Source organism: Schistocerca piceifrons, chromosome 1 (genome assembly GCF_021461385.2).
Source record: "Schistocerca piceifrons isolate TAMUIC-IGC-003096 chromosome 1, iqSchPice1.1, whole genome shotgun sequence".
NCBI classification, from domain to species: domain Eukaryota; kingdom Metazoa; phylum Arthropoda; class Insecta; order Orthoptera; family Acrididae; genus Schistocerca; species Schistocerca piceifrons.
Window position 1 is genome coordinate 316,607,287 of NC_060138.1, and position 19,042 is coordinate 316,626,328.

The following is a 19,042-nucleotide window of genomic DNA, read 5'->3' on the forward strand; positions in this document are numbered from 1 at the left end:
GAATGCTTGAGTGAGACTGTCTTTCCACAATATTCTCCATCTCTCACGAAGTATGAGATTATATAAGACCTTAACATCGATTCACCAAAGTGCACAGTTCAGTAGCGCTAAGACCAGTTCCGTAAACAGAATGCAGTGTATTCGTTTGTGAGCGTTAGAAACTTTTATGAATGACAATAATTGTCCGTGAAAAGACAAAACATTCAGCCAAGTGAGTCTCGCACATCCCTCCAATGGACTAAGTCTTTCTTCTAACGAAGCCTCTGGGAGAAGAACTTCCGAGAAACGTGTGAAAAATTCTATACCATCCATGAAATGCACTCGTATTAACATATTGCGTATAGCACATGTTCCACTGACCTCACACTGCCATGGTCGCAACAATTTCGGGACAGTCTACGGTAAGTCAGAGTGTAAAACGGCCAGCAACCGTCAGTTCTATTTACCTGTAATTCGAGCAATGGGATCAACACTTGCCCCCACAATGTTCCAGACTTGACACGTTACTGCACTGTCACCTGAGGAAGTTAACAACTAGGGGCACAAGACACAGAGTGACATCTAACTATTCATTTCGTTGAATACAAGTTTCCTTCATGCTAAGTGAATGGAGCTACCAAAAATCAACTGTGATGGTCAGTTAGTTTTATGCTCTTACCTTGAATGATTTTGGTCGGATAATGGTTCAAAAATAGAAGTGACTTGTGCCTGTAGATGCTTCAAAATAATGACCGAAAACTTCAGTACACGGCGAATTCTCACACAATATGTAATAATACGCGTAAGAATTGTGAGCACATATTTCTGACTAGAGGCCCAGAAGTTCAAGTGTTACGGGCCGCGGGCAATGTCAAAGCAGCCCTAGCTTGACGGATCAGTTTACATCTACACACACGAATAGTTTGTGTGTAGACTCAAGGCCCCGTGTGGTAAAAAGTGGCAATTTCACGTGTATATTCTACAAAGCATATATTTCCTGCCAGAGTAAAATACATCAGCCTCCGTTATAAAAAAAAGTAATAGCTGTCTTAACGTTACTATAGGAACACTAAAACAGTATTACCATATACCAGTGCATGGTTCCACAGCTATATGTACTGGTAAAATTCTCTCGAGCTTACAACCGCGTCATATTTTTTAAAATGTACGCGCTCACGGCCGAGTCCTCCTTCGCCATTGTAACGTGTCACAACTTGACGATGGCCTAACAGTACTCCGCTCTTGGATTTTAAACCACATGACGCTGTTGGAAGCTCGAGAGATTTTTACCAGCATTGATATGCATGATAAAACTGCAGTAAGGTGCTGTTAACAACTTGCTGTGTCTTATTTTTATTTAGGGGCAAATAGTATCAGGAGTACATATGAGTAGTTTTAGATATATTATCAAAATGAACGAACAACATGAGAGTACTTAATATTGATGTGGACAGGTAAGTGTATGGGCCTTTTAATGATAGTAATGATACCTGGCGGTGTAGAACAAATGGTGAGTTGGGTCACCTTACACCAGGAGCTGATATTGGAAGTTCAATTAAAAAAAAGTAAGAGAATAACTTGGTTTAGACATGTTCTAAAACAGTTTTCTTATAGAACAGAAAAGATTTATGAACGTAGGGCAATTGGAGACACACAGAGATGAATATAATGAATGCGATGGATAGACAACGTGGAAAAGGAAATAAAGACTCAGATGACGGAAAAGTATCAAACGGGAGAGGGTATAATGCAGGAAACCTGTTAAGGAATATAACTTTCACATACGGCTCTAATCACCTGAGAAAAATAAGATTTTAAGTACTCAGCTGTTTGTCAGAAATCCCCCCCCCCTCCCCTTTGTCTGAATAACAGTGTCTAGATAACAAATTTATTCGTTTTCCCTGGCTGGTTTGAGCCAGTATATGCCACCTTTAGATTTAATAACTAATCGCACAAACTGTTACTTGTCGTCAATAGTTGTTGCAAAGAGTTTTTAAATCAGAAGAATGCCGTGCTGGCTCAAAATGGTCATTGAAAATAAATAAATTCGTTATCTGGATTGCGCTCTTTAGACAATTTGCATATACATATGACTAAGGTACCTCCACGAGCGCTAATGCTGTCTTTTAATCGATCCTCCTGCTTTGAAGTTCGTGGTTATCCTTTGAAGATTTCTAAACTGGGTATTAAACGCTGACAGCCCAAGACAGAAGTAAGTCGGGTGTAGGTAGAGGTGAGGGGCCACTCACAGCTCGTCCGGACAGTTGAGCGGCTGCGACAGGCGGTAGCCGTCCCGCAGGTAGGCGCTCATCTCGAAGGGGTCCACCTCCACGTACGGCTGCTGGCCCAGCGTCGTCAGCTCCCACAGAAGCACGCCGAACGCCCACTGCAGCAGCAACAACAACAAAAAACGCTGTGAGGGCACAGAACTGGTTTTCCCACTTTGTGAACCACTCCTAGTTAGGCTGGACGCAGTTTGAACATATGAACATTCGCAACTGAGGAACGCACTTATAGAGTAAAAATGCGTTTCAGTTGCTAGTAACTTTCTTAATTTATTCCACGACCGGTTTCGGAGCTTAAAGCTTCATCTTCAGGTGCCACGAAATAGTTGTGACAACATAAATGAACGGACGTCGAGCCAGTCAATCATTGTGGATTAAATCCACGTTCAACAAACGAATGGGAGCGTAGGACCTGCAACCACAATCCCTACCTGGACAGTACGACTAACGTTTGTTGAACGTGGGTGTGATCCCCAGTGATTGACTGTTGTGATCATCACACATTTCTGTTTTCGTAATTATTTAGTAGCATCTGAGGATGAAGCTTTAAGCCCAGAAACCGGTCGTGGAATAAATTAAGAAAATTACTGGCAATTGAAACAGAATTTTACTGTATAAATACTTACAATAGTAATTTATTGACAAGTAGATCGACTTATCCCAAGCTACAGCAGTTGACAGATACAGAAAGTTATTCTAACTTGCGAAACTACATTATCCCTATGCAACACGTATCCTACTACTGAGACAAAACATTATGACCATCTGCTTAATGGGAGGTTTCGGCCAAGACTGTTGAAAGAACTGCGTTTCTTCTTTTACATAATTTGCATCCATAAAGATCGCCTGTAAAAGAATTTTTTGTTGTGCAAGTGTTTTAGAAGCTACAGAAGGTTGACTGGAACCGTACGCCGATCCAAATACAAACAGCTGTAGGCGCTCGATGAACTAGTTCAAGAAAAGATTCGGCCTGTATACGGATTTCTGTCCAATGAAAATCTGCTTAAAAGCTGCACCTCTGCCAGTATGCAAAATGACAACGAGACCTTAAGCGCACGCATTTGGAAACCGGTGCTGAAACTTCTCCCTTGTGGCGCAAAAACTGTTGCAATAACTCCTTATACTGCTGCCGGTATAGTCAATGAAAGTTATTCATGTATTACGAAGAACATTAACTTGTTAGTAATAGTCATAGGGACAAACAGCGAAAACTTCGCGGAGTTATTTGACAGGAAACGTATGGCCGCCAGGAAGCATGGACTGTCTCAGTTCGTTAATACAGCCTGGATTAAAAAAATATTGCACCAAATTCCCAACAAGAGCAATTGAGAGAACTAGGAAGTATGCCTCTATGATTCTGGGATCGCAAATTAACCCTAAGTTTTGAAACAATATTATTTTTATTACCCAAATTTCAAACACGTTTTTTTTCGAAACATCATTTTCCAGCGCTCGAAGCTCTATAGAAACTCGACAGAGTAATCCGTTCACTTGATTTGTTACTTAAGTGAAAGATACTAACGCGTAGGGGGTCTTAGTGACAGCTTTTTTATTAGAAATTTAAATATATTAATTAATGAATCTAAATTAGAGAAACATGTGAAAAAAACACGTTTTTCACATAGAGGCCATTTTAATTTTTTGAGGTTTTTTTCTAAAACCCAATGTGATGCCTCCCATCCAAAATTTATTCTAATTTAATACAGGTCTATTTTATGGCTTTCAGAAACAGAAACTAGTCTATACAACGCTTCACGCAAACTAACGCGTCGCGAGGCGTATACTTTGGCAAAGGCGACAGCCGCCGTTTTTAATTTGTTGTCCCAAAAATATTTTTTTCACTCGTGAATGTAAGGCTGTTAAAGTGGTAAAACCCCTATTTTAATAAAAACCATTCCTTGAACAAAAAAAAATTCCAAACTTCACCCATTTTTCGTCCCTCTTGACTAGAGCTTCGGCTCAATGGCATATCGGTCCACCATTGGAAAGCAAGGCAATAGTGATACTTCGTGGCATGGATTCGACGAGTACCTGATTGTATTCCGCATCTATGTTGAGCACATGTCAATGCACGGGACACTCAACAAATTATGGTATAGTGGTTTGTCTGCGGGAGGCTGGCACCTTATAGGGTCGCAGCTGGGTAACATCGGGTCCTGGTCGGAAAATTTTGTAGCCAACACATCAACGCGAGTTTACTATCAACCTTCTCCAACTACTGCAGGTCGATTATGGCCTTATGATACAGACTGCTGTAAGATGCTATCGCCTTGAAGGAAGACAAGCAAGAAGAGAGGTAGGTAGCCCTCAATAACATTCACGTAATCCACAGCTGTGACGATGGAATTTTTTTCCTACAAGCCACACGAAAGCTCAGGTGAATGTCCCCCATAGCATAACATGTTCCACCGGCCTGCGTCAGTAGCACGGTGCAAATTTCGAGAAACCGTTTGGCTGTATGATGGTGAATCCGGTCACGACGATTGATCTGGTGTAACAAAAAACGTGATTCATCTCACCAAAGGACTAATCGCCACTGATCCATGGTCTAATGCCGATGATGATGTGCCCTTTGCAACTGTCGTCGGTCAGCATGGTAACATGCAGGGGTGATCTGTAGCAGAACCCCATGTTCAACAAAGCACGCTGACCTGCGTGCTTCGAAAGAATTGCGCCTTCACTATGATTGTACTCAGGTGTCAAATCCACCAGACATCGCTGCTTTTCCTACTTTAACCCTCCATTACTCGAGCGATAATTCATGACACAGTCACTCGCGCTGTGATAGATGTTATGCAAAACATAAACGTTGTATTTGGACATTCTGAACGGTGTGTATGAATTATATTAGCAGTGTTTTATTTAAATCTAAATACAATACACAAATACGATACTCTCTTGCTGATAAATATTTTCGGGAATTGTTCGTAAATAGCTCCAGTGTCTCTCTGACAGCTGCCAAGTTGTCATTCTCCCTGCGAACACTTCCATCAGTGATACTGTCAAACCTCAGAAAACACAAGTGCAAACTGACTCGGATTTCACTAAGCATAAGTAGCACAATTCAAGTACGTTGCCCTTTGAGTTATCACACAACTTTCTTTAACTCTTTATCGAACATCTCAGGGATCCACACAGATACTACAAACCAATGAAAGCATCGATCTGTATAAAATCTGTTTCTTTAGCATCCCTTTCTCTGCAAGAATAGCCATGAACTTCATTGATGTAAATGTTACTACGTACATGATGTAATAATGAGTATTATATTACAGTTCAATAAAACTCCGTAATAACTATTTCTATCTTAGTTATACGAGCTTCATTTTTGGAGTCCAGGTGAAAACGTAATAATATTACAAGCTCTTACTCTATCACTGGAAGGTTATTTATTTTTCCTCCATTTAGCTACTCCATCTTTCCCTAAAAGAAATACGTCCTCTTTAATTACTTCTTCCTGTGATTCAAAATCATAATTTTCCGCTATGTCTTGTTCCTTTCCTAAATCATGAGCGCTTTCATGTACACAGTCCTTGTTCTCAGAGTCAGCTGTATCACTGTCGGGATCTTCGTCGCTCAGCTCATGGAACGATTCAGTAATGCATCAGGATCTCTGCTACACTCAGTCCTAGGTATTTTACCAACATTGACATTGATTCCACAAACAAATTAAAGAGAATGTGTCCTTTTCTTAGGTAAGTATTCTAGGCAAAAAGCAGATTAACTGTAATTGGTTTCGATGAGCCTAAAACTACGCACATGAAAGTTCTATCCAATCTAGGAAAACAATAAAGTAACATACACTTACTTTGTCTCACACTGTAGCAGTAGTGCTCGCGTGATTGAAGAGTGTCCTCCAGGCTATAGTAATGTTTCATTAAGAGTGCAACTCGCGTAACTGAAAACCTGTGATGGCTGAAGCTGACGGATGAAAATGGCTCGAACTCATCCGGCCCAGTCAGATGAAATTAGAGTAGGAAAATCATGTGGATATCGGGTGTCGTTCACACGTGAACCGAAGGGTTAATCGGCGGACAAGGCTCCCAATCGCACGTTTTGTGATGAGGCTGGATGCCCCAAACCTCGTCGTCTACTCGCCGTTTCACCGTCCTTAACCACTTTCCGTATGCTTCACTACAAAAGCAAGTTAACAGTAGACCTGCGTTGTTTTTCCCAAGATGGTTGTTCGCAGCTGACGGGCTGTAACCATCTGCCTCTTGTCAAAGTTGCTAGTGCTGTGGATCTTTACACCCGTCGCTCGTATCGTCACTGGGCCTTAACTTGAGGAAAAAATTTCTACGTATGTAAATCGGGAACATAGAATTGTATGGTAGCGGAAAAGGGTCTATGACAAAAACGGAACGGAAGACAGTCCAAGCGTTTCAGATGTGGTGCTGCAAAGGATACAGAAAATTATGTCGGCGTTTAAGATAAGCAGTGAGAATTGGCGACGAAAGGAAATTTGGGAAAACATTGACAGTAGGTTGGCACATGATGATAGGACATATGTAACGCTATCCGTCGTACTAGAGGGATGTGAATGAGGTAAAGGTGTAAGAGCTGTAGAGGAAATCAGAGAGTGGAATATATCTAATGAGTAACTGTAGACGTGGGGCGCAAGTGCTACTATGAGACCAACATATTGGCCGTGTCAAACCAATCAGAAGACTGATGACTTTATACAGATAAGTGTTGCTACAGTTATAACTCATTCGTCCCTCCCCCTTTTATATACGTTTATTATCATGTCACGTGCCGCTACACCACAAAGAATTATTAGATCTTACAATAGCAGTGATCATAGTTTTTTAGCTGCCAAGAGTCGTCAGGCGAATTTCTCTGATGTTTCAGCAGATATTTGTAGTTTCGTTTTTGCATTGTGCAACTGGAATCATCACAAACAAATACTGTTCTTCAACTCTTTCATGACACCGAGTGTCGACGAAAAGCGACGGTTTGTTTCCACTATAAACAACATAATTTTTAAAGCGGAATTACGCGTGCCTATTCAATACAACTGCCACAGATTACTCTAGTGCATCGCTATGTATTAACAGAGATAGTAAAACACGAATAATGAACAGCAATCCAGCAGCGCTCTATCGTGGCCGTAGCAGTACACTCGGGCCCGGGAAGTGCTGTCGCTGCTGGAGTAATGGCTATTCTTCGTGTTTTACTGCCCCTCTGAATACATATCGATAACAAAAATTTCGCACTAATCTGGGACTGCTCTATCGAATGGACACTTAAAATTCCGCTTAAACAATAATTTTGTTTGCAGTGGGAAACAAACTGGTGCTTTCCGTCGATACTGGGCATTCTATCAAAGGCACGATCACCATTGTATGTTGGGTTGGCTCCATCTACGCAAAACAAAAATGAAATTGCAAATATCTACTGAAACACCAGAGAAAACGCGCCTGATGAGTCTTAGGAGAGACTATGATCTTACAGCATAGCTTGAGAAATTCGCTTTCGGTGCATGCAACATCTAGTTATTCGCCATCTACCGGCTGTGATATGCTTTACAGTATCAGGTGATACCTCAAAAGAAATTGAGTACGGGTGACTCTAGTGACGTACGAAGACAGCAGTTGTCATTTGTGGACTTTGCATGCAACCAAGCATGTGCAATGCGACACTCTGCTGCAGTGAAGGTTTCAAGGGAATTCTGTTTGATCGAAGAAGGAAGCACTTTCCGTCGTGTTATTGCAGATGCCATTGTCTCTCCATCTGTTTAGATTGTGGACACGGTACAGAGAGACAGGGTCAGTGCACAAGGCGCGTTGGACGAGATCGCCAACACATTGCAGACCCCACGTGAAGACCTATATCTAGCCATCCAAGCACTGAGACCTCGCGTTGCTAATGGCACAGCACTGAAAGACGATCTCTTAAGGACCACTGGAATCTGTGTGTCCGATCAGACTGTAAGGAACAGGTTACGGGAAAGGACGTTACGACCCAGACTCCTGTTCGAGTAGCCCGCTTGACACGATAACATCTCACAGCCCACATTAAGCTCTGCTGTTCCCAAGCCAACTGGTACCTTCGTCAGTGGCGAAACGTTTTATTTACAGAGGATTTCCTCTGACATAAGGTGATGCCCGTGTTCATTTGTGGAGAGACCCAGGTGCGCGGACAGATTCGGTCAACCTTCTGTCATGGTGTGGGGAAGCATCAGTTGTGACCATTACGAATCTTGTCATTGTCTCTGATAGCCCTACCGCCAGGCAGCACATCTAACAGGATGTGAAATCAAGCACCTTTCAGTCGTCTAATTTCCAAATTTATTTCATTTGACTACCAGTTTCAGAGATTTGCTACGCCATCTTCAAGCCCCTGACCGACTTGTAGGAAGTTTCCACCACGGTTCTGGGCAAAACAGGGGCCAGGACGGTGGTGGAATCTTTCTAAAAGTCGGTCAGGGGCTTGAAGATGGCGTAGTAAATCGCCGAAACTGGTATTGAAATAAAATAAGTTTGGAAAGTAGACGAGATAAAGATGTTTGATTTGACATCCTTTAGCGAACAGCCAAGCTCCGCAACAATCTCTGAAAAGATGGACGTATAGGTACATCTAACAGATCCTGTTGGACCATGTACTGGCTACGCACGCGTTGATGGCCATGACTTCCTTCTGACACACGATAATAGGGACCCCGCGCTGGGCGACGCCAGGGATGTCTCGCGAAGAATGGATATAGGAGTAATGGAATGGCCACCAGTGAGTCCGACCTAGACCTCAACGAGTATGAGTGTCACAGGGTTGACAGACGTGTTCGTGTCCGCACTGTTCTACCACAGACTCTGCAAGAACTCTCAAGAATAATTTAGGACAGAAAGAGATGCTACAGGGTGTCGTGCGCAGATTTACAAGAAACATGCAACGCAGGCGCCAGGCCTTCATAAAAGCTCACGGAGAGCACACATGTTATTCAAGCACTCAGAGTCAAACGACGAGTGCCCAGGACGACTGCATGAACGATTGTTTCCACTTGTTTTAGACACCTGCCGGATATTTCTGTAAATAAGAGAGGATGTAACAATGATTTGTTGTGTACTTAAGGTTTGAAAGAGGAAGGTGTAATTTGGTAACGTACTTCGTCCTCAATTATTGCCAAGTGGAGTATGGCAGACTCTCAAAATGGTGTCCTCTAATTCTTTAGAGCAACATACCGAGTCCTCAATTATTGCTCAACAGATTATGCCCGACCTTCAAAATCATGAACCCCTAATTATTTTGAGCAGTGTATTTCGAGGTGCTTAAGGCATTATACAAAGTGGCGATCTACGCATTATGCACAGAGACGCTAAATCTATGCCTGAGAGTTCGTCAAAGCAGGAATGTCTGCATGCGTTTCTGTTAACACGGCTGTTGTGTCATCGAAGATGGGAGTATCATGGCATACTGTCCATGGCGGATGTTAACACTTGGTCCCCGAGAATGTTGAAATAAACATCCTGGCTCTTGTTCAAAATAACCTCAGTGAGTGGAGCCAAGTTATGCTATGAAGGAGTTCTGAACACACACATACAGTGGATTACACGTCTCACATGCCGCCGTTGTACTTGACAATTTGCATCTTTTGAAGAGAGTCAGTAATGGCTTCTTGTCGGAGCACACAAACGCGCCCTAAGTCCGCCACTGTGCAGTTTCAGTATCGTTTTGACCATTGACGACGAGCGGATTTGTTTGCCGCTGTGAGAAATGGCCCTTTCCGAGAGTCCCTATTCCAAATATCCACTGCGTGCAGTTTTCTTTCGCATTGTTTCTTTGTAAATTTGTTGAGATTGACCGGCACTTAGTAACCGCAGTAATCCCAGCCGAACCGCAAAAAATATCATTGACAAAGTCATCCCCGATCGCTGTCGGTTAGGATCTTTTTACGAGCACAGATCTTATGTTGTGTTACCGTGGTTGGGAAACGTAGAACTTTCCTTGTAGGCACGTTAAACAGACAGCGTTCATAAGCCAAAAAACCTGACAATTTCATTCTCGGTGTGGCCACGGACACGTCCAAACAGAGTATCTCCCTCTAGACATTCTGTCAAGTACTTGCGTCAATTTGTCTTCTATATGGAAAGTAGCCATACGTGTAGAGGACAGAATGATAGGACGTGTTGCGTTCTACACATACACCCACTATTTACAACGGTGGTGGAGGACCATCAGATCACGAAATACCAGTAATGCACTATCTATAGTGCTATACTGATCAGTGCGATCATTTAAGAAGATGAAAAAGAATTGTCCTGTGGACTTATCTGAGAAATTGAATAATACATCTCTAGCGTTGAGCTTTGCCTGTTAAACATAAGGAAATCCACGTCTAACGAAACCATCGGTAGGTATGATTTTAAAGCAAGCCTAGCTTCGACAGTTCAGCCTAAACTATTTCCTCAAACTAATTTAGGCAGTAACTGAGCTCTTTAGTCTAACTGGTACTGGCAGCGGCACGTTCGAGGCTTAACCACAAAGCGATGTCTCCTTTTTTTTATTTTCATTTTACAAGAAAATTAAATGTCTTGTCCATAGGATGAAAGCTACGATACCTGCGATTAATTCGTCGTTTTTCTATATAATCATTTTTTTTTTTGTTCACAGTTGTTTTCCAGCTTGACTCAAGAGCACGTGTATCTGTGCGCTGCTACCTCAGCCACTGGCGTACGGAATTTTTCAGCGTCTCCACATCTTCAGAGTGATGCCTCCGAAGAGTATCTTTGAGTGGGCCGAAGAGAAAGAAGAATGATTTGATGCAATTCAGGACGGTCAACATTTTTGGTGCCCAGCGTGTATAAATCTTGGAGTAGCCCACGTTTTCGTTACTGGCTTGTCGCACTGCCTTTACAGTCAGCTAATTCGTGACACAATACATCTGTTGTTATCGAGCGGTCGTCACGAATAGTTCGGTCGACACGCTTACGTAAAGCCTCTGCGGCCCCTTGTCGCCCGCAGACCCGCCACCTTTGTTTGCGCTTCATTTTCTCTACAGCGACGATCGCATCATCTAACGATTGTACCCTGTCAACATATCTTCTTCAGCCTATGTGATTGTAGAATGGAATTAAGTCACAGAATGCACTCGCATACGTGCGTGAATGTCAGAAATTTTCTAAACTTATACACTGCGGCCAGCCATTGATGTAGGACGCTGTTGCTGTAGTGGAGAGTAGAGGGAGGTTTGTGGTGGTACACCAGTTTGTACACTACCGCTTTAATGAAGGAGAAAAAAGTAATCTGAGGCATTACTTTCTGAGTTTCCCCTGCAATGTTAGATACACGCACTACCCGGCGTTCGACACTGTTTGCGGAGTAAGTTCGTTGGTCCTAAGTGTTGCATTTGGCATCCGCTGCTTCCTGGTAAATTTTGGTCGATTCTGTGCTTTAACTGGTCTGGCAGACGCAAAGCTGCACGCCGACTGAACCACACCTCCAGTGGTTCTGGACTACAAGCGCCCTCCGTTGCGGCATTTTAGATCAGCGGGCGGCTACACACTCCATTCGCACTAGGAGCCTATTTACTTCGTATTGCTACACAGACAATGCCCAGCAGCGGCTCCAACATCATCATTTGTGCTCTAGGTCAGAAAGCCCCATCCTCGTTGGCACTGAGAGCTGTACTTACTTCTTGCTGCATTATTTGTAATGAGTCTTCGATCGCTTGGAGGAATACAAGTTAAGTAAATCTTCTGTTTGCTGTGTTCACTTGTTTGCGAATCGTTTCTGTCCTGTCCCGCTTTCCTACAATAACCGTCGCCACATCACTCTGTAGCCCCCGTCTTCTCACCGGTGTGAATGAAGCCGAACAAAATAGATTTTCGCCCCAAATCCTTCTCTTATTATTATTATTATTGGGATTTACTACATCTGATATATTCGCTTCCTCAATGTGGAACGAATGTCAGTAACTTTGTTGTGTAGGCTACAATTAATATCCAAAACACAAAATTTACTTGGTGGTACATACCACGTCGGAGGCGGCGCTGAACTGCTTGTGCACGAGACTCTCAATAGCGAGCCACTTGATAGGACGGTTCTCGTTGTCTCCGAGGCAGTAGTAGTCCGTGGGGAACAGGTCCCGCGACAGCGCGTTGTCTGTGAGGCGCACGCGCAGCTTCTCGTCCAGTCTGCAGGCAGAAAAGGCAGAGGGCGGCTCAGCACAAGCAGTGGCGCACAAGGACTCGGGAAGGTTTAGGTTTTCGACATCAGGTTGTGTCTATTTCCATTTTACTTTTATTTTATTTGCAACGTCGTAACGCCTGTGTAAACATTCTCAAGTAAAACACTCAACTCGTTAACTACTTAGGTTAAGGGTTTCCAGGGCCCACAGCTGACGGATGAAACATTTTACTTTAGTATACACAAGCAGCTGAATAGCTGCAGTACTCAGAATAAAAATAAAACAGAAACATAGAACAGCAGGTGTAGCAACCTCTTTCTTCCCAAAAGTTTATCACGGCTGTGACCTCGTTATAACCAAATTTTTGACTCAGGAACATAAAATGTTAGGAATAATAGGAACAGCTGGTTCGCGGTTTTGATCTTATGTGAGTAACAGGAAGCATGGTGTATCATATAAAGTTTTTCACTCAGGATTTCAAGCCATCAGAAGGGGTGTACCACAAGGTTCCATTCTGGGTCTTTCATTTTCATACTGATATTGTGGTGCAGTTTAAGACTGAATTGAATAAGTTTTACGTTGGGCAGTTCCTTCAACGCCACTGAAGAATATCTTCACGGAGACTCTTGAATTTAATTTTTTAATATAATTTATAATGAGAATTAGCCCTTCAGTACCATACTGTTAAATAATTTCATTGTATTGCACCTAAATTACATACATCACATGTAGATCTTCGAGTTCTTTCCACATCCAAGCGCAGTTCCTTGTGAAATCCTTGAACAAATGGAATAGTTTCCTCATAAAATATAGGTCTAATACCGAGTCTGTTAAAGTGTATGCACCTGGAACCATACAACTCGTTAATATTCAACTTCAGCCCTATGTATAGTGCACTCTGCAGACTAACGATGCGCCCTTCATTGCTTTTTACGTATGTATGCAAATATGACACAAGATCACTGGGAATTGGTTGTGTACGAAGATTACTCGGTTATACTAACATTTTTAATGCGACTGCATTAATGTATTCCTATTTTTTTAATGATGATAGGTAGCACTTCATCATATTAAACTAAAATATTTAGTTGACATATATCACCCCCGTCTTTGTGTCCTAGGTTCAATGACACAGTAAGAACGTTACCACTGCTCTAAGTACCTTATGTGACTCGTTTGCTTTATCTTATGATATTTTTCGTGAGAATGTTAAGCAAAAGTTGTTGCATTGATAGTCAGACATTCATATGTATGTCACATGTTTCTTCGTTGCTACCCCACGTTGAACGGTTGATACAAGATTGTAGCTAATAAACGCTTATTTCATCATAAGCTCTCGGTAGTTTTGAACTACAGTGTTTATCAAATTACAATCGCTGATGGTAAGAGACGACCACATTCCTACAGGGTAACATTATTATGAGACCACTACCTTTGTAGGAAACAAGGATGCTCCAATTTATGTTCATCGATTACAATTTTCCTACAATTGTACTAATGCACTACTGCTTTATGTTTATTTTTAGTCATCTGTCTTCCGACTGGTTGGATGAGGCCAGCCACGAATTCCTCTCTTTTGTCAACCTCATTTCAGAGTACCACTTGGATCCTACATCCTTAGTTATTTGCCGGCTGTATTGCGGTCTCTCTCCTGTCCTGCCCTTTTCAATCGGAGTATTTCGTTCTTCGTCTTCCAAGCTTATTTTTCCTTATTGTACATGTTTCACGTATATTATCCATATTTTCCTGTTTTTTATACTTACTCCGCTCAAAATTTTCGAACATCTCTCTCAGTTACACATTGTCGAAAGATTTTTATAGGTCGTCAGTCATTTTATTTTACTTTTACTTTTATTTATTTCTTTATTTTTTCAAGTGTTTCTTTCATTAAGAGTGGCAACGTCAGTACTCCTTGCCTGGTGTCTTCGCCTTTCCGAAATCAAAAGTGATCGTCATCTAACTGAACCTGAATTTTCATTTCCATTCTTCTGCACATTATTCCTTTTAGCAACTTTGACACGTGGGCTGTTAAGGTAACTGTGCTATAGTTCTCACACTTATTTACGTTTTCTATCTTCAGAATTATGTGAATAGTGTTTTTTCTGAAAGTATGATGGTATGTCTATACTCTCTTTGGTTCTACTCATCCATTTCAGTAATTTCTTCCCATTTCATCCAGTGATTTTAGAAATTCCGTACGCATTCGTCCCACGTTATTTGGTCGCAAGTCTTCCAAACGTCATCAAATAGCCTTCGATTCGTAAAGACATACAGCGTACTTCTTCTGCTCTGTCCTCAGTGTTTGACACAGGAATTCCTCCTGAAGTTTTGATACTAACACCTCTGTTTTTCAACGAAGGTTGTGGTCCGCCCCCGGTAGCTGAGTGCTCAGCGTGATAGAATGTCAATCCTAAGCACCCGGGTTCCATTACCGGTTGGGTCGGAGATATTCTCTGCTCATGGACTGTGTGTTGTGTTGTCCTAATCATAGTGATTTCCTCCCCATCGACGCGCAAGTTGCCGAAGTGGTGTCAGATCGAAAGACTTGCACCTGGCGAACGGCCTACCCGACGGGAGGCGCTAGTCACACGACATTTACATTTTACCGAAAATTGTTTTGACTTTTCCATGTACTGAATCAATCCTAATTATGATCATTATAATAAACGAGAAGCACTATATTGTTTTGTTCTACAGAATCCTGTAGAACATAAGCGATATAGTACTGTACATTTATTATAATTCTTCTCTACCAAGAATAGAGGGAAGAATTAGATAACACGATGAAATATCGTTTCCTATTTCATCATATCTTTCCAGTGGCCACTTCAACTTCACTTCTTTGCACTCCCTATTTATTTCATTCGTAACTGAGTTACATACTTATATTTCTGTCTTTCCCTAAACCATGTGTATTTCCTATTTCCGTAGATCAATTTAAGTGTATCATCTATTACTCAAGATTTCTTCACCATTACCTTAGTTGTGCTTAAGTTTGTCTGAACAGTTTCTGTAGCTACCATTTTTAGAAATTCCCACTCCTCCTCAGCTGAACTGCCTGCCTTGACATTCATTATGGCAATATCTCATGTATTAGGGAACTTCAAATGCATCCTTCGTCAGTACTTCAGTATCCTTGTTCTCGCAACACTGATTCTATCGGACGAATGTCTGAAACGTCAGTCTTCTCTTGATACGAGGGGCTTTCAACAAGTAATGTAACACATTTTTTCTTGGCAAATTCCGGTTCACAAATGCGGAATTTGTTGTGAGAGATCGTGAAATATCCTTGCATCAGCCCCTATGATTTCGTTAATTGCACATTGGTGGCGGCGCTATACGAAGCCTTCGAAATGGCTTCCTTAACGGAAATTCGTTCCAGGCAGATAGCTTTCATTGAGTCCCTTTTGGCGGAAAACCAGAGCATCGCAGATATTTGTATGTGCCTGCAAAATGTGTACGGATACCTAGCAGTGAACAAAAGCATGGTGAGTCGTTGGGCGACTCGTCATCATCGCTATAAAGTCGCGCAAACCTGTCCGATCTCATGCGTACCTGCCACCAGTACACAACCTCAGTAAATAAACGACTTCACCGTGCTCATCGCCACAAACCTGCAAACAAACTTTCCGTTACAAAGCAAGGCCTCAATAAAATCTGCACACCCGAGAGGAGCTCACAAAAGTTGAGTGAACTGTTATTCCTCATCCATCCTACAGTCCGGATTATTGTGACGTTATTAATGCTGCAAAACGTTGCCTCCTTTGTCCACAACTAGCGTGGTACCGTGCGGGCACACAGGCCCTACCAGTAAGGTGGTATAAGGCCGCCGCATTCATCGGAGATTGTGTTGCTAAACGGCGTTTTGTAGCCAAAAGAGTGGGGAACGATAGGGTGTATAGAAAGCCTGACTAAAACCGACCTTATTTCAGAAAAAAAGTGTTGCATTACTTATTGAACACCCCATGTAAATGGTGATTTGAGTCTGCATCTGCTGTCTTTCTGTTCTGATTATGACGTCATGACCTGAACAATTGTAGTTTGCTGTCGATTCTTATTTTACACTAAAGTGTAGAATTTTCATCAGTGAACAACCAAGGGAATTTCAAGTACGACTCAGGCACCAGTATTCCTGTCGCTCCGTGGGAACCAATCTTTATGAGAAGTTACGGTTTGCTACAGAAATATCGAGTACTGATTCGTGTTGTCATAACTCTGTTTTCATATCGTGCGGAGGCTCTTGATGAAATTGATTTTGTGAATTCCACCGTCGAACGTTCGGTGAGGTCACGTACGACTTTGAATGCAAACCACACCTAAAAAAAGAAAAAAGAAAAAGAAAAAAAGAAAAAAAAGAAACACACAGTACTTCAGGGGTAGCTTTTCCATCATCCCAACAGCGTGATAGGCAGATTTAGTACAGAGTCGAGAAACTGTATCTGCTCCGGTCTTTCGTCGTACTACCATTACTTTGTAAAGTTTGGTTTTGGGCATTGTTCAGTGAGCATATGCTACTGATACAGGAAACTTTAGTCCTAAATGACATCGTAATTCCCTGACTACCTTCCCAGGACGCTAGTAGTTTGTCGGTGCACATTAAACCATTGCTACCTGACACAATCCGAGATACAAGCTGCAGAATATGCGGCGATCTACACATGGCTGTGCTATATCGGTTCAGGAGCAAGATCGCAGGAAGTGCTTCCATCTTAAAACATTATTTGAAACCTTGCATTTAAATGACATTCTTGTTTTCATTCAAGTAGCAGAACGTAAGCTAGACATGTCTGTCTGTTTCATAATCTTGTACCATGCTGGTATATCTGCAGTTATTATTATTATTATTATTATTATTATTATTATTATGTTACATTACCCACTACCGAAACCCTTTAGAGAACACACTGTCGGATAAAAAATGGTACACCTGGAAAGACAACATCTACATTGATCCTAGACCGGCATATGCCACCTGAAGTATGATAATGTTTTCAACGTCGTCCGCGAACTTATTGCGTAGCGGCAGATCTACCAGTGTGACATTTGTGTCTGTCCTTTAATAGGGAATTCTCGCAGCGAGAAAGCTCAGTGTGACACATAAGTGTGAAGCAAGAAGACAATCACGCTAGATATATGTACTCGTGCTTCTTAAGAACAACTGAGCTAGTCTGAAAGAGATCAAATAATGGTGCAGCGAGTTGCGACAGGGTTCTTTCGGAGAATTGGCACAGAGGTTGGACGTACTGTGTCAGTTGTGCAACGATCCTGGTATCAACGGTCACAGCAACTGAGCTAGTCTGAAAGAGATCAAATAATGGTGCACCGAGTTGCGACAGGGTTCTTTCGAAGAATTGGCACAGAAGTTGGACGTGCTGTGTTAGTTGTGCAACGATCCTGGTATCAACGGTCACGCGAACACGCGATGATATTCTTATTCCGTAGACGAGGCTCTGGACGCCGAGACAGCACAGACGCCAACCGAGATAGTCGCATCGCAAGGACAGGAGTGGCAGATCGTACAGCTACCCCGACGTGTCAGCACCAACTGTTGCGGATGGGTTGTTGGCAGTTGGACTACGGGCACGCACACCTACAGCTAGTCTTCCACTTACTCCACAACATCGACGTGTACGGCTCGACTAGTTCCATCAAAGGATCACTTGGATGACTGAATGGCGATCCGTTGTCTTCAGTGATGAAAGAGATTTTGCATGCACGCAAGTGTCAAACGTTTGCGCGTAAGCCGTAGACCTGATGAGAGCTGTTCCGTAGAGAGCATTCATCCAAGACATACTGGCCATGTCCCGGGCTCTGTGGACTGGCCATGTCCCGGGCTCTGTGGTCTGGGACCCGATAATCTACAACCCTCGTTCACCTTTGATATTTGGGCAGGGGACGCTGCTAGCACACGGTACGTGATGAGTGTTGTTGGACCCGCTCTTTTGCCGTTCTTCCAACAGGAAGGAGATGTGTTGTTCCAACCATATAATGCTCGTCCACTCACTGCCTGTGAAACTCAACGTCCTCTGCTAGACATGCAGCAACTACCCTGGCCAGTACGATCTCCGAACTTCTCTTCAATTGAACTCTTGTTGGACATGATGGGACCAGCAGTGACTCGTGCGACTTGTCAACCAACATCACTTACAGAACTACGTGAACAGGTCGAGAAGATGTGGCATAACGTATCCCAGGACAGTATTCGCCATCTGTATGATCGACTGGATGGCAGATTCAGCACCTGAATTGCTACCTGTGGAGACTACACCACGTACTGATACGGGTATCGCAGAATGGGTCGATACCGCGTGACTCAGAACCGCTTGTACTATTGGTCTGTCAATGTAATCATTTCATGTATTCTATATGCGCTATTGCAACAATAAAACTTGAGAGAAATTGAAACCTGTAAAACGGTATACTAACTTTTTTCGCGGCTGTGTATGTATTGTTTTGTCTCAGTGATGTTGTTACCTACGGCTACACTTTATCTAGCGGAAATGGCATACTGTAATCCTGTAAGTCACATACCAAGTCTGTCACACGGTATGGATTCACATTGTCTTTCATCACATAATACGATGAGAGACAACACTCTTTCCGCCGCTTTTGAACACAGCTTCTGTCCCGTGTTTACTATTAAAAAAATGGTTAA

General features: G+C 42.5%; 1 protein-coding gene across 1 annotated transcript in view; it reads right to left on the reverse strand.

Annotated features, from left to right (window-relative positions):
* LOC124796215 (tyrosine-protein kinase Dnt-like) overlaps positions 1-19,042 on the reverse strand; it is a 232,588-nt gene that overhangs the window by 3,803 nt on the left and 209,743 nt on the right. The window contains exons 10-11 of the mRNA XM_047260309.1: positions 12,235-12,394; positions 2,229-2,365 (exon numbers count right to left, since the gene is read on the reverse strand). Coding sequence (XP_047116265.1) covers positions 2,229-2,365; positions 12,235-12,394 — 297 coding nt within the window. The remainder of the gene's footprint in view (positions 1-2,228; positions 2,366-12,234; positions 12,395-19,042) is intronic.